We start from the raw sequence: 14341 nt of genomic DNA, 5'->3' as shown, positions 1-14341 counted from the left end.
AGGAAGATAAACAATCCAATTAAAAATATTTTTATTGATTTCAGAGGAAGGGAGAAGGAGAGAGAGATAGAAACATCAATGAGAGAGAATCACTGCCTCCTGCATACCCCCTACTAGGGATTGAGCTCACAACCCCAGCATATGCCCTGACCAGGAATCTAACTTTGACCTCCTGATTCATAGGTCAGTCTTATGGGTGTGGCTTAGACTGCTGAAGTGGGATATAACTGGGTATGTATGTTTTCTCCTGGTCTTTGCCAATATAATGTTGCAGTTAAGTTATGTAGCATAAATAACCTTTTTTCATACTTTGCCTTATCTATCTATCTAAAAGCCAAAGCGACCTGGCCTGGTCGCCCCCAGCTCCCCTCCCCTGCAGGCCTGGTCGCCCCCAACTGCCCTCCCCTGCAGGCCTGGGTCCTCCCCAGCTGGCCTAGTCCCCCCCCCCCCAACTGTCCTCCCCTGCAGGTCTGGTCATCCTCAACTGCCCTCCCCTGCTGGCCATCTTGTGGTGGCCATCTTGTGTCCACATGGGGGTGGCCATCTTTGACCACATGGGGGCAGCCATCTTGTGTGTTGGAGTGACAGTCAACTTGCATATTACCCTTTTATTAGATATGATTTGTTGCTTATCTTTTGGTGTCATATCTAAGAATCCATTGCCAAATTCAAGGTCATGATGATTTACTCCCAGGTTTTCTACTTAGAGTTTTATAGTTTTAGCTCTTTGAGTTGATTTTTGTATATGGTATGAGATAGGGGTCCAGCTTCATTCTTTTGCATGTGGAACTCAATTTTTTAAGCACCATTTGTTGAAAATACTTTTCTTTCCCCACTGAATGTTCCTGACTCCCTTGTGAAAAATCATTTCTAAGTGTCTATTGATGGATGAATGGATAAAGAAAATGTGTATATTATTAAGCCATAAAAAAGAAGGAAATCCTGCCATTTGTGACCACATGAAAGGACCTTGAGTGTATTATCCTAAGTGAAATAAGTCAGGGAAAGACAAATAATGTATGATCTCACTTATATGTGGAATCTTAAAAACACACACACAACAACAAACTCATAGAAACAAAGTAGAATGGTAGTGGCCAGGGCTGGGGAATGGAGGGAATGGGGAAATGTTGATCAGAGGGCACAAAAGTCCAGTTAGAAGATGTGTAAGTTCTGGGGATCTAATGTACGTCATGGTGACTATAGTTGTTCACAGTATTGTATTATATACTTAAAAGTTGCTAAGAGAGTAGATTTAAAGTGTTTACAACACACACACAAAAATTGAAATCATGAGAGGTGATGGATGTGTTGACTAATCTTCTTGTGGGAATCATTTTGTAATATATATGTGTATCAAAACATGATGTTGTACACCTTAAACTCACACAGTGTTAGATGTCAATTATATCTCATAAAACTGGGGGGAAACTCGTTGGCCATAGGTGTTTGGGTTTATTTCTAGACTCAGTTCTGTTGCATTGATCTATATGTCTATCTTTATGCCATTACCCACATTGTTTTGGTTAATAAATCTTAATATCAACTGTAATTGAAAAATAAAATAATGAAGTTTTGTAATAGGTTTAAAAATAGGGAAGTGTGAGTCTTCTACCTTTATTCTTCCATTTTTTTTTAAAGATTTTGGCTGTTGGGGTCTTATATTTCCAGATGAATTTTATTTTCAGTTTATTTCTGCAGAAGCAGCAGTTGGGGTTTGATAGGGTTGCGTTCACTCTCCGATCCCTTTGGGAAGCATTGCCATCTTACTACTAAGTGTTCTGACCCATAAACATGGGATTGCTTTCCATTTGTTTTCTTTAATGTCTTTTCGTCGTGTTTTATAGTTTTCAGTGTACAAGTCTCACCTCCTTGGTTAAGTTCATTTCTTGGTATTTTATTCTCTTTGTTACTTTTTAAATGGAGTTGGTTTTTTAATTTCCACTTCAGATTGTTCGTTACTAGTATGTATAAACAATTGAATTTTGTGTATTGATCTTGTATCTTACAACTTTAGTGAATTTGTGTATTAGCTTTAGTAGTTTTTTTGTAGAATCTTTGTTATTTTCTACTAGAGGCCTGGTGCATGAAATTCGTGCACTGGCGGGCATGGGTGTGGGGTCCCTCAGCCCGGCCTGCGCCCTTTCGCAGTCCGGGACCCCTCGCTCCTTACCACCCGCCACCACCACTGTGCTTGCCACCATGAGCCCGGCTTCTGGCTGAGTGGCACTCCCCTTGTGGGAGCACACTGACCACCAGGGGGCAGCTTCTGCATTGAGCACCAGCCCCCTGGTGGTTAGTGCGCCTCATAGCAACTGGTCGTTCTGGTCATTCTGCTGTAACAGTCACTTAGGCTTTTATTATATAGACTAGAGGCCCAGTGCATGAAATTCATGCACGGGGGCTGTGTGTCCCTCAGCCCAGCCTGCACCCTCTCCAATCTGGGACCCCCTCAAGGGATGTCCGACTGCCCGTTTATGCCCGATCCTACCAGGATAAACGGGCAGTCGGACATCCCTCTCACAATCCAGGACTGCTGGCTCCCAACTGGTTGCCTGCCTGCTTTCCTGATTGCCCCTAACCACTTCTGCCTGCCAGCCTGATCACCTCCTAACCACTCCCCTGCCAGCCTGTTTGCCCCTAACTGCCCTCCCCTGCCAGCCTGTTTGCCCCTAACTGCCCTCCCCTGCCAGCCTGTTTGCCCCTAACTGCCCTCCCCTGCAGGCCTGGTCACCCCTAACTGCCCTCCCTGCAGGCCTGGGTCTCCCCCAACTGCTCTCCCCTGCAGGCCTGGATCTCCCCCAACTGCTCTCCCCTGCAGGCCTGGGTCTCCCCCAACTGCCCTTCCCTGCAGGCCTGGTTGCCCCCAACTTCCCTCCTCTGCCGGCCTGGTCACCCCTAACTGCCCTCCCCTGCAGGCTTGATTGCCTCCAACTGCCCTCCCTTGCAGGCCTGGTCCCTCCCAACTGCCCTCCCCTGCTGGCCATCTTGTGTCCACATGGGGGCAGCCATCCTGTGTGTTGGAGTGATGGTCAATTTGCATATTACTCTTTTATTAGATAGGAGGATTTGTAGGATCATGTCATCTGCTAATAGATATAGAGAGAACTTTACATCTTCCTATCCATCTGGATGATTTTTTTTTTTCTTTTCTTGTGGAATTGCCCTAGCTAGCACAGCCAGTCCAGAGTTGATTAGCAGTGGGGAAAATGGGCATCCTTGTCCTATTCCTGATCTTAGGGGAAAGTTTTTAGTCTTTGACTAACTAACTATATGATGTTAGCTGAGGTTTTCATGTTTACTCTTTATCATGAGGAAGTTCCCTCTATTTCTAGTTTCCGGGTCTTTTTATCATGAGACATTGACTTTTTAAAGGCTTTGGCTTTTAATATAGAAACTTTTGTGCATGTGTTTCATTCTGACCAGTGCTGATTCCTAAAGAAAAGCCCCCAATCACAGTTGTTGGTGATGTGGGAGGAAGGATCGCCATTATTGTGGTATGTAAACCTCTTTTATTATTAATTATTTTATTTACCATTGTTATTTTGTTAACTTACTTGTTAATTGTGTGGGGTTAGTGGTATGTCCAGGTAAGTCTGATTTGAGTTGGTGCCTTGCACTAAATGTTTATGTTGGTCCAAAAATAGAAAATTGTTACCATTAATTTATTAAGAAATTGCTAATTACTTTGTTAACTAAATAGCTGTTTATCATAATATGAAAAATTATTTTGTGATCAAAATAGGATACAAAATGAATTATAACTGTTTTAAGACACACATCCTTTCACACTGCACAAAACCAGTGCACAGAAGAACATTTAATACCTGTATTGTAGTTTAAATAATAAAATTAACACATGGGTACTCACTGCTCAGCTGGGAGCAAGAACACTGGTGAGTTCCCTTCAGCGCCCGGGGCTTTCCCTGGCCTCTCTCCTCTCTTCCCACCAGAGCTGGTCACTGCCCTGAACCCGTCATCCATGCCCTTACTTAGCCTTACGTCCTGCCATGAGTGCTCGTGTCCCTATCCGCATCAAATGAAACAACACTATGTTGTTTTGTTTCGCGTGGTTTTGCTATTTATATAATGAAGTTTATACTTGGTGGCATTTTGTTCTCACTGCTTTGGGAGTTCTTTGGGTGGTACATGATTCTTTTTCACTGTATTGTGTTCCATGGTATGATTATTACACAGCTTATTTATCTGTTTTCTGGGCATTGGATATACAGTTTTTCTATTTCCCAGTAATAGTGCTTTGCACATTTTCACCTTGTTTTCTGGTGCATGCACACAAGACTTTCTAGGTGCCTGCGAGCGGAGATGTGCAGTTTGGAAGTACACACATTCCCAGCCTGCTAGGTGGTGCCACCTCGTTCCCAAAGAGGTAGCCCTGTTTCCCAAGCCTTCATAGTAGGCCCCATATTCTCCCGGCACTTGTAATTTTGTTAGAAAATCTCTGACGTCACCCTATAGGGTAATAGCTGTCTGTTAATTTACAAAATCTGTAGTAGCAAGATGTAATAACAAGGTGTAATAACAAAATCTGTAGCACTTTTCCCCCCTTTCTACTGCAACTGCATTTAAAAAATTTTTTAAACTTTTTATTTTGAAGTAATTATAGACTCCTAGGAAGTAGCAACAACAAAAAAAAATACAGGGGGTCTTGCATACTCTTTACCCAGTTTCCTCATTCTTGCTCAACTGTAGTATAGTAACATAGTCTAGAAATTCATATGGCCACTTTCCTTTGAGCTGATTCAAATAGCACCAGTGCTGTGTGTGTGGATGTATGCAGTCTTATCGCACGTGTAGCTGTGTGTGACCACCACTGCAATCAAGATTCGGAACTATTCCACCACAAAGCTCTCTCTTGCTGCCCCTTTATAGTCACACCCACCTCCTCCTCATCTCACCTCTTTTTTTTTTTTTTTGGTTAATCCTCATCTGAGGATATTTTTCCATTAATCTTTTAGAGAGAGTGGAACAGAGAGGGAAAGACAGTGAGAAACATCCATCGGTTGCCTCCTGCACACGCTCCAACCAGAGCTTGGGGAGGAGCCTGCCACCGAGGTATGTGCCCTTGACTGGAATCGAACCTGGGACCCTTTGGTCCACAGGCCGGCGCTCTATCCACTGAGCCTAACTGGCTAGGACTCCCCCTGATTCTTGTAGTCACTAGTCTATCCTCTGTCTCTGTAATTGTGATTTCAGGAAAGTCTCATAAATGGAATATACAACCTGGAGGTCCACCCAGGTTGTATATTACCAGGTGTACCGGTTAATAATGCGGATTTTGTAATTAAAGAAAACAAGATAATGTCAAGAGAAACATCAAAAGTGCTTTATTCAAAGTAATGTCCATCGCTAGCTACACATTTTCCCCATCTTTCAGGTAATTTGTGGATACCGTCCCAATAGAACTTTTCTTGTTTTGAGGCAAACCATTCAGAGACCCCATTTTCCACTTCTTCGTATGTTTTGAAGTGCTGCTCAGAAAGTGCGTGTGCCATCGATCGGAGCAAGTGGTAATCTGAAGGAGCAAGGTCTGGTGAATAGGGCGGGTGGGTTAATACTTCCCAGGCAAGACCTTTTAACGTGCCTTTAACTGGTTCTGAAGTGTGTGGTGGTGCGTTATCATGAAGCAAAATTACTTTGCCATGTCTTCTGGAACATTCTGGTCGTTTTACTTTCAAAGCGTGGTTCAAATTGATTATTTGTTGTTGGTAGCGATCAGTATTAACGGTTTCACCTGGTTTTAGAAGCTCATAATACACCACACCTTCCTGATCCCACCAATCGCAGAGCATTGTCTTCTTTCCGAAGCGATTTGGCCTTGCAGTCAATGTTGATGGTTGACCTGGATCAACCCATGATTTTGTGTGTTTGGGATTCTCAAAATAAAGCCACTTTTCATTGCCAGTCACAATTCGATGCTAAAAATACTTTCTTTCGTGCTGTTGAAGCAACATTTTACTGATGACTTTTCGGTTTCCCATTTGTGCTTTGTTCAGTTGATGTGGCACCCATTTTCCTTCCTTTAAAATCTTTCCCATTGCTTGTAAATGATTGGAAATTGTTTGCTGAGCAACGTTTAATCTTTCTGCAAGTTGTTTTTGAGTTTGACACGCATCTTCATCCAATAATGCTTGTAATTGTTGGTCTTCAAACTTTTTCGGTTGACCTGGACATTCTTTGTCTTTCACATTGAAATCATCATTTTTAAAGCATTTAAACCAGCGTTCACAAGTATCTTGAGATGGAGCATGTTCACCTGAAGCTTCCTGAAGTATACGATAATTTTCAGCAGCACTTTTCTTCAAAATAAAGTAATGAATTACAATTTCCCACAAATGCTCTTTTTTGGCACGAAATTCGACATTTTTAAGCGTAAAAATATCTATGATGTTAACACCTTCAGCAAATTTGACATATGAAGTTTTGAAGCTTGCTGTCAATACAACAAACTAGCATACATATCAAATCGCATATATATCAACATATGTGTAACTCCATCTTGAAAAAAAGCCGCGTTATTAACTGGTACACGTGTTAACAGTCCATCCTTACAGCTGAGCAGCGCTCCAGCCTGGAGGCCCCGCAGCGTGTCCGGCCTCAACCGTGAGGGCCATGCGGGCAGTCCCCAGTTCTGCTGTTAGAGATAAAGCTGCTCCGTACACTGTGTGAACAGTTTATTTTCCTGGGATAAAGGACCAAAAGCGCAGTTGTTCGGCTTCTTGGTAATTGCAAGTTTAGTTTTACGAGAACCTGTCAAGCTGTTTTTCAGAGTGGTGTACCATTTTACCAATAGTGCTTTTAAAGTAATATATGTATATTTTTTCTTTGCTCATAGTAATATCCATATATATTTTTAAAGAGTTGTATGTATATACATACACACAAGGTGGGCAAAGTAGGTTTATAGTTGTTCATAGGGAAAAGAATACAATTATTAATAAATACTAATACAAGAATAAACTCTTTCGCATACTCACAACTATCAACCTATTTTTGCCCCACTCTGTATATAAAATACATGAATATTTATTCAATCCTGGACAATGCTTGATACCCTCATGGGCTTGAAATAGCTGCTAGCCTGGGTATAACAGGAAAGACGCAGGTTTTTTCCTGTTTCTCTCCTGTGTGTCTCTACTACTCACACAAAACACTGCTGGTCACCAGAGTGTGAGGTTTTCCCCACATTGAGTCATTCTCTGCTACAGTTTAGCTCAGATACTGTCTACCTGGAAATAGTGCAGATCCCACAGGGTAAGGGCTCAGTCCAGGAGACTGCTGCCCCCACCACTCAGATGCTGTTCACAAGTAACAGGTTACCCCAACTTCTACACAGTTTGGCTACAAATGGGGGTTCCCGGGAGCCCCGCCTTGGTTGGGTTAATTCGCTAGAGCAGCTCGCAGGCCCGGGCAGCACATTTCCCACTTTACTAACGGACAGGACAGGACGAGGAACGGCCAGGTGAAGAGCGGCAGAGGCTGAGGGCTGGGAGGGCCCGAGCTCAGGAGCGTCTGTCCCCGTGGAGGTGGGTGCGTCACCCTCCTGGTTCCTGGGCCCGGGAGCTCTCTGAAGGCCCTGCTCCTGGGCTTCCCGGAGCTCCCGGCCTTCACTCCATTTCCAGCCCCTCCCCTGGCTGAGATTGGGGGTGGGCTACCCTCCCAGGCTCTGATCATGCAATGTTCTATCCAGCGACCAGCCCCACCCAGGGGCCACCCAGCGCCACCCCATTAGAACAAAGGCAGTCCTGTTACCCAGGAAGTCACCGGGTCTCAGGAGCCCTGTCCCAGACGCCAGGGCCAGAGGCCTCCAACTAGATATTACTAGCTTGCACTGGGAATCTGTGGTCCATATATTAGAAACCACTGAACTGGGTACATTGTTAAAAATTATAATTAGGTTTTTTCCCCCATTATACAAATGTGTAAAAAAACGTATTTCCCATAAGCGCAGTGGAGAAAATTTGGAAAATAAGGAAAAGTAGCAAGCAAAGAGGAAGAACCACCTAGTCAAAGTATCTTGTAACAGTTTTACTATGTATTTAAAAAACAAAGACATTCAGCGAACGTATTTGGAGCACACGCATGGTGCGGGCACAGTCTGGGCTTGGGGATGCAGAGCCGGAAGCCGCAGGGAGCATGGAGTGGCAGAGACAGGCCGCTGTGAGTGACAGGCTGCAGGGTGGCTGCGAAGGCCGGAGGGGGTGCAGTGGGAGCGTGGCAGCGTGCGGCTGCACACGTTAAAGCGGAACAGCAAACCTGTTCCCGGAAGGTTAGACCCTTTCTTTTCCGGGCTGTCTGAACCCATCGTTGCCAGCGTGCTCATGTGCATTTTGCTCCATCTGTAATTTGACAGGATGACATTATCGATGATGTTGACAGCTTTCTCGCTGCAGCAGAGACCCTGAAGGAAAGAGGGGCGTATAAGATCTTCGTGATGGCAACGCACGGCTTGTTATCTTCCGATGCCCCCCGACTAATTGAGGAATCTGCCATTGACGAGGTAACGGCCAGCATGTGTGGGCACTCCTGCCCTGCCATTCTGGCACCTTCTGAGCTGTAGTTACAGAGAGGTGAAGAAGGAGCTATTTTGTAGTTACTAATTGGTTAAACACAGGTCATGTGTGTGTTTCATCGACTATAGCCTCGGTCATTGGCCCATAGTAATAGTGGATAGTTCTGATAACTCATGAATGGAGCAGCAGTCTGTGCTGGCACTGCGGCGCTGTGCGCCCTCCCTGAGCTCCTCGCAGCCTGCGAGGTCCCAGCAGCACCCTTGGAGAGGTGAGTAATTGTGCATCAGAAAGTTCAGTGACTGACGGCCCGCAGCTTCCAGGCTGAACCATTTGGGTTCAGACCTTAGTTTGCCTGATGCCAAAGCCGTCTCTCTCCCTGTGCAGCTGCCTGCGATATGAAATTGGGAGAGGAAGCCAACAGGCGATCTTCCTAAGCCGCCTCTGGCTCCTGTGTGGCTGCAGGAAGGCTGTCCAGGTGCATAGCCCTGCTTTAGGCACCTCTCTTATTCCAGAGGCCAGCAGGAAACGGGGATTGATCGTATAAATCACCTTTTTATTCTCTCTTAAACAGTAAAAGTGCTGTCCCCGTAGATTCCTAGCTATTGAATCTTAAATTAGTTTAACTTTTACTTTGCCAAGTCTCAAAACTTTTGTTTTTGTTAATCCTCCCCAGAGGATATTTTTCCATTGATTTATAGAGAGAGTAGAAGGGAAGGGAGCAACACAGAGAGAGAAACATAGATGCGAGAGAGATACATCGATTGGTTGCCTCCTGCACAGACCCTGACCAGAGCCAGGGATCGAATCTGCAATTGAGGTACATGCCCTTGACCAGAATTGAACCCGGAACCCTTTAGTCTACAGGCCGATGCTCTATCCACTGAGCCAAACCTAGGGCCAAGTCTCACATCTTTACTCTTCACATTAGATCTTCTGAGCCTGCCCCTCTGTTTTTGTCTTTGATGGGTTAACGTACAGACCAAAGGCCAGACTTGCATGTCTCTCATCAATCCAGCCTCCTTATTTAGCTGGATTAAGAACTGAGAATGACATTAGAGGCATTCAAAGAGGCAAATCTAACTGTACAGAGTTTACATGTTAAGTAACGTGAGAAGACTTCTGGCCCAGGGCAGCGTTCCCCCCAGCCTGTCTGTCCGCATGGCACTAGGACTGGCTCTCACGGGTGCTGCATGTGGGCCCGGTAGAAATGGCAGAGCAGAGCAAGGTGCAGAGGGGCTGCTGGAGCCCGGCTTCCTAGAGCAGAGTGTGGTTCTGAGGGAAGTGTAGCCACCAGCTGAGGCCTGGGCGCGTCTGACAGTGGGAGCACCTGAGTGGGGGGCCGCCCCTGTCATCCTGACAGGTTATGATGTGCATAACCACGTTGGGGCAAGGAACCAGTGGCTAACCTGGTTAGGAAGCAAAGGGTTTTCATTTAAACTTACACACAAAACAGAGCTGCACAGTAGTTTATACAGTTTAGAATAGTAATGGCAGGATCGACAAGTTAGGTGGGTGTTGAGAGAGGTGGAAGGAAGCTAATTTCCCTTCTTTCCGAGGAGGAGCCAGTAGGTAGTGCTTGGGGTTGATAAGTCATGCTTTGAAGTGTTTTTATTTCTTCTTTAAAATTTAAAGTAGTTAAATTAAATGCCCAGAATAGGCACCTATACACAGTACATTCTGATTGCCAGGGGTCGGGAAGGGTAACTAGGAGTGCAGCTCAGGTCACAGGGCTGCTTTCTGGAGAGATGCGGGCTCAGCTCTGAATGCTCCAAAACCACCGAATGGTGCGCTTTATGGCGGTGACTCGGGCTGTCCCCAGAACACAGCATCATGATTTCCAGTGTTTGAGAGGAAATGGATGGGAAAAGTTGGCAGTACCTGATTTGCATGCACAAAATAAAATTATTTATTGTCCACCCTAAAAAACAACAGGTGAATTGTATGGTATGTGAATTATATCTCAGTAAATCTGTTATTTTAAAAAATGGTTAGAATAAATTTGGAAAACTCCTTTTCCACGGAGGGTGGTTAATTTAGCGAGAAAAAGCCCACCAGGTCACTGCAGGCTGCGCTTTGCGGCCTGGCCCCGTGCCCTTGTTCTGTGTGAGGGTGCAGTAAACTCTGATTCCAGCGGGGAGGTATTTCCCCCCTTTGAGACTTATATAACCTTTTCTGTTTCCATTTTTGTTTAGTTACCAGGAAGATCAAGTGCCAAATGATTAGTCAATAATTACTTAAGGCTAGGATTTCATGTCCCCAGTGCTGGCAATGCATATGTCTGACTGTCCAGCTCTGTTATAGCATCTCCTTCTGTATATGCTTCTTTTTTTAAAAATTTATTTATTTATTTTAAAAAATCTTTATTGTTGAGAGTATTACAGATGTCCTCCTTTTCCCCTGTTGCCCCTCTCCCTGTCCCACCCCAGGCCTTCACCATCCCACTGTCTGTGTCCATAGGTAAGATCTTTGGTTAATCTCTTCCCGCACCCCCTATACCCCTCCCTCTGAGATTCGTCAGTCTGTTCCATGTTTCTATGCCTCTGATTCTATTTTATTTACTAGTTTATTTTGTTCACTAGATTTCTTGTTCATTTATTTTGATTTCTTAAGCTTTTATTTATTTAGTTAGTTAGTTAATCCTCACCCGAGGATATTTTAATATTGATTTTTTAAAATATATTTTATTGATTTTTTATAGAGAGGAAAGGAGAGAGATAGAAACATCGATGAGAGAGAAACATCGATTCAGCTGCCTCTTGCACACTCCCTACTGGGGATGTGCCCACAACCAAGGTACATGCCCTTGACCAGAATCGAACCTGGGACCCTTCAGTCCGTAGGCAGACGCTCTATCCACTAAGCCACACCGGTTAGGGCTTAATATTGAGTTTTTAGAGAGAGTGGAAGGGAGAAGGAGAGACAGAAAGAAACATCTATGTGAGAAACATCGATTGGTTGCCTCCTGCACAAACCCTGACCAGGGCCAGAGAACCTGCAACCAAGGTATGTGCCCTGACTGGAATTAAACCCAAGACCCTTCAGTCTGCAGGCTGATGCTCTATGCACTGAGCCAAACCGGCTAGGGCATGATTTTTAGATTCAATTGTTGATAGTTATGTATGTGTTGCCATTTTTTATTCATATTTTTTATCTCTTCTTTTTCTTCATTCTTCTTCCTCTTCCTCTTCTTAAAGAATACCCTTCAACATAATACTGGTTTGGTGGTGATGAACTCCTTTAGCTTTTTCTTATCTGTGAAGCTCTTTATCTGACCTGCAATTCTGAATGATAACTTTGCTGGGTAGAGTACTCTTGGTTGTAGGTCCTTGCTATTCATCACTTTGAATATTTCTTGCCACTCCCTTTGGCCTGCAAAGTTTCTGTTGAAAAATCGGCTGACAGTCGTATGGTGTTCCCTTGTAGGTAACTAACTGCTTTTCTCTTGCTGCTTTTAATATTCTCTCTTTGTCTTTAGCCCTTTGCATTTTAATTATGATGTGTCTTGGTGTGGGCCTCTTTGGGTTCCTCTTGTTTGTGACTCTGCACTTCCTGGACATGTAATTATTTCTCCAGGTAGGGGAAGTTAAAAATGGGTTATCAATATCTTGCTCTCTCTTCTCCTTCTGGACCCCCATTATGTTAACATTGGTACACTTGAAGTTGCCCCAGAGGCTTCTTACACTGTCTTCATATTTTTGGATTCTTTTTTCTTTTTGCTCTTCTGGTTGGGTGTGTTTTGCTTCCTCATATTTCAAATCATTGATTTGATTCTCAGAATCCTCTGCTTTACTGTTGAATTCCTGTAAATGATTCTTTATTTCAGTTAGTGTATGTTTAATTTCTGACTGGTCCTTTTCATGTCTTTGACATTCTCATCAAGATCCTTGAAAGTCTCATGAAGATCCTTGAGTAACCTTATAACTATGGTTTTGAACTCTGTATTCAGTAGTTTGCTTGCTTCCATTTCTTTCATTTGTGACATGTTTCTTTGTCTCCGCATTTTGGCTGCTTCCCTGTGTTTGTTTCTGTGTATTAGCTAGATCTGCTTTATCTCCTGGAATTGTAGAGTGGCCTTGTGTAGTAGATGTCCTGTGGGGCCCAGTGGCTCAGTCTCCCCAGTCACCTGAGCTGGGCACTCTAGGTGCAACCCTGTGTGGGCTGTGTGCACAGTCTTGTTGTAGTTGAGCCTTGATTGCTGTTGGTGTCACTGGGAGGAATTGACCTCCAGGCCAATTGGCTGTGAGGACCAGATGTAATTACAATGGAAGAGCTGCTGTGCAGGAGACACCCCTATGGAGCAGGACTTGCTTCAGTGGGGCTTCGGTGCTCACTGAGTCTGCCCCTTGAGTGTGTCACTTGTGGATGTGTAAGGTTGTAATCTGCTATGTTCTGAAGCTGTCTACCAGGTGCACTGGCTCTAGGGCCTCTTGGGAGATGCAAAGTTAGCCACTGCTGGGGCCACTTGGCTGCTGTTTTCTATTTGTATTGGGCTTTGAGGTGCCCAGGCAAGGCCCAGCTGTGAAGCAAGGCAGGCTGGTACTAGTACCAGGTCTTGGGACTTTTATTGATAGGTTTGGGCCACGCTGTCCCCTAGCTGTAGCTTGTTTGGGAGATTTTTAGCAGTCTGAAGCCTGAGCCAGGACAGGCCATTCATATGGAAAAGCTGCTGCAAACAGCTTGGGTGGACCTGCAAATTGGATGGGGCAGAGTCTCAGGGAATCACCAGACGGAGCAAACAGTGTGCTCCAGGCTGATGGAGACTCAGATATGGTTGCCAGTCAGCTCTGTGACAGGCGGGGTCCCAGCACCAGAACAATGACCCCTGCAAGCACCCCAGTCTGGAAGAAAGCAGCCCCCAAGTTCCTGACCCAATGTCAGACAGTCCAGTTCCTTTCCATATGTGTCTGAGGCCCCGACGTTGAGCTTGGAAGAAGCGGGACCATGGAAGTTTGTGCATGGGTCCTTGTCCCTCAGCCATAATCCCCACCTGCTTCACAGCCCGTGGTGGTAACCCTGGGCTGGGGTCTGGTGTTAGGCTGGGACCAGAGATCATCTCCCTCCTGATTGAAAGAACAGCATACATGAGTGTCGGACCAGCCCGGTCCGCGCCTCCACCCCTCCTACCAGTCTCCATGTGCCTTCTTCTTTCCTTCTCTAGTTGTAGGGCTTCCATTCAGCCAGATTTCAGGCAGTTCTGAATGATGGTGGTTCTGTATTTTAGTTGTAATTTTGATGTGGTTGTGGGGAGGCAGTGAGTACCGCTGTTTACACTGCCATCTTGGTTCTCCTTTTATTTTTTAAAATATATTTTTATTGATTTCAGAGAGGAAAGGAGAGGGAAAGAGAGATAGAAACATCAGTGTTGAGAGAGAATTATTGATCGGCTGCCTCCTGCATAACCTCCATACCCCCCCACTGGAGATTGAGCCTGCAACCTGAGCACGTTCCCTCACCTAATCAGGAATCCAACCATGACCTCTTGGTTCATAGGTCAATGCTCATCCACTGAGCAACACCAGTTGGGTCTGTATGTGCTTCTTTAGTGTAAACTGTCGTGTGTGTGTGTGTGTGTGTGTGAATTCTCACCCAAGGATATTTTTCCATTGATTTTTAGGGAGAGTGGTAGAGGGAGGGGAAGACAGAGAGAAACATCCATGTGAGAGAAACACATCAATTGGTTGCCTCCTGCACGCGCCCTGACCAGGGCCTGGGCCAGGGAGGACCCTGCAACCAAGGTATGTGCCCTTGACCAGAATCGAACCTGGGACCCTTTGGTCTGACGGCCAATGCTCTATCCACAGAGCCAAACC

The 14341-nt window shown here is 45.0% G+C and overlaps 1 protein-coding gene across 6 annotated transcripts in view; it reads left to right on the top strand.

Moving 5' to 3' along the window:
- Positions 1–14341, top strand: part of PRPSAP2 (phosphoribosyl pyrophosphate synthetase associated protein 2) — a 67251-nt gene that overhangs the window by 51336 nt on the left and 1574 nt on the right. For all 6 annotated transcript variants that reach the window (XM_079798485.1, XM_079798487.1, XM_079798489.1 and 3 more), the window contains 2 exons: positions 3427–3497; positions 8372–8518. In XM_079798485.1, the coding sequence (XP_079654611.1) occupies positions 3427–3497; positions 8372–8518 (218 nt within the window). The remainder of the gene's footprint in view (positions 1–3426; positions 3498–8371; positions 8519–14341) is intronic.

Source organism: Cnephaeus nilssonii (genome assembly GCF_951640355.1).
Source record: "Cnephaeus nilssonii genome assembly, chromosome: 19".
NCBI lineage: Eukaryota > Metazoa > Chordata > Mammalia > Chiroptera > Vespertilionidae > Cnephaeus > Cnephaeus nilssonii.
The sequence above is the reverse complement of the archived record's forward strand: the minus strand, read 5'-3'. Positions and strand labels throughout refer to the sequence as shown.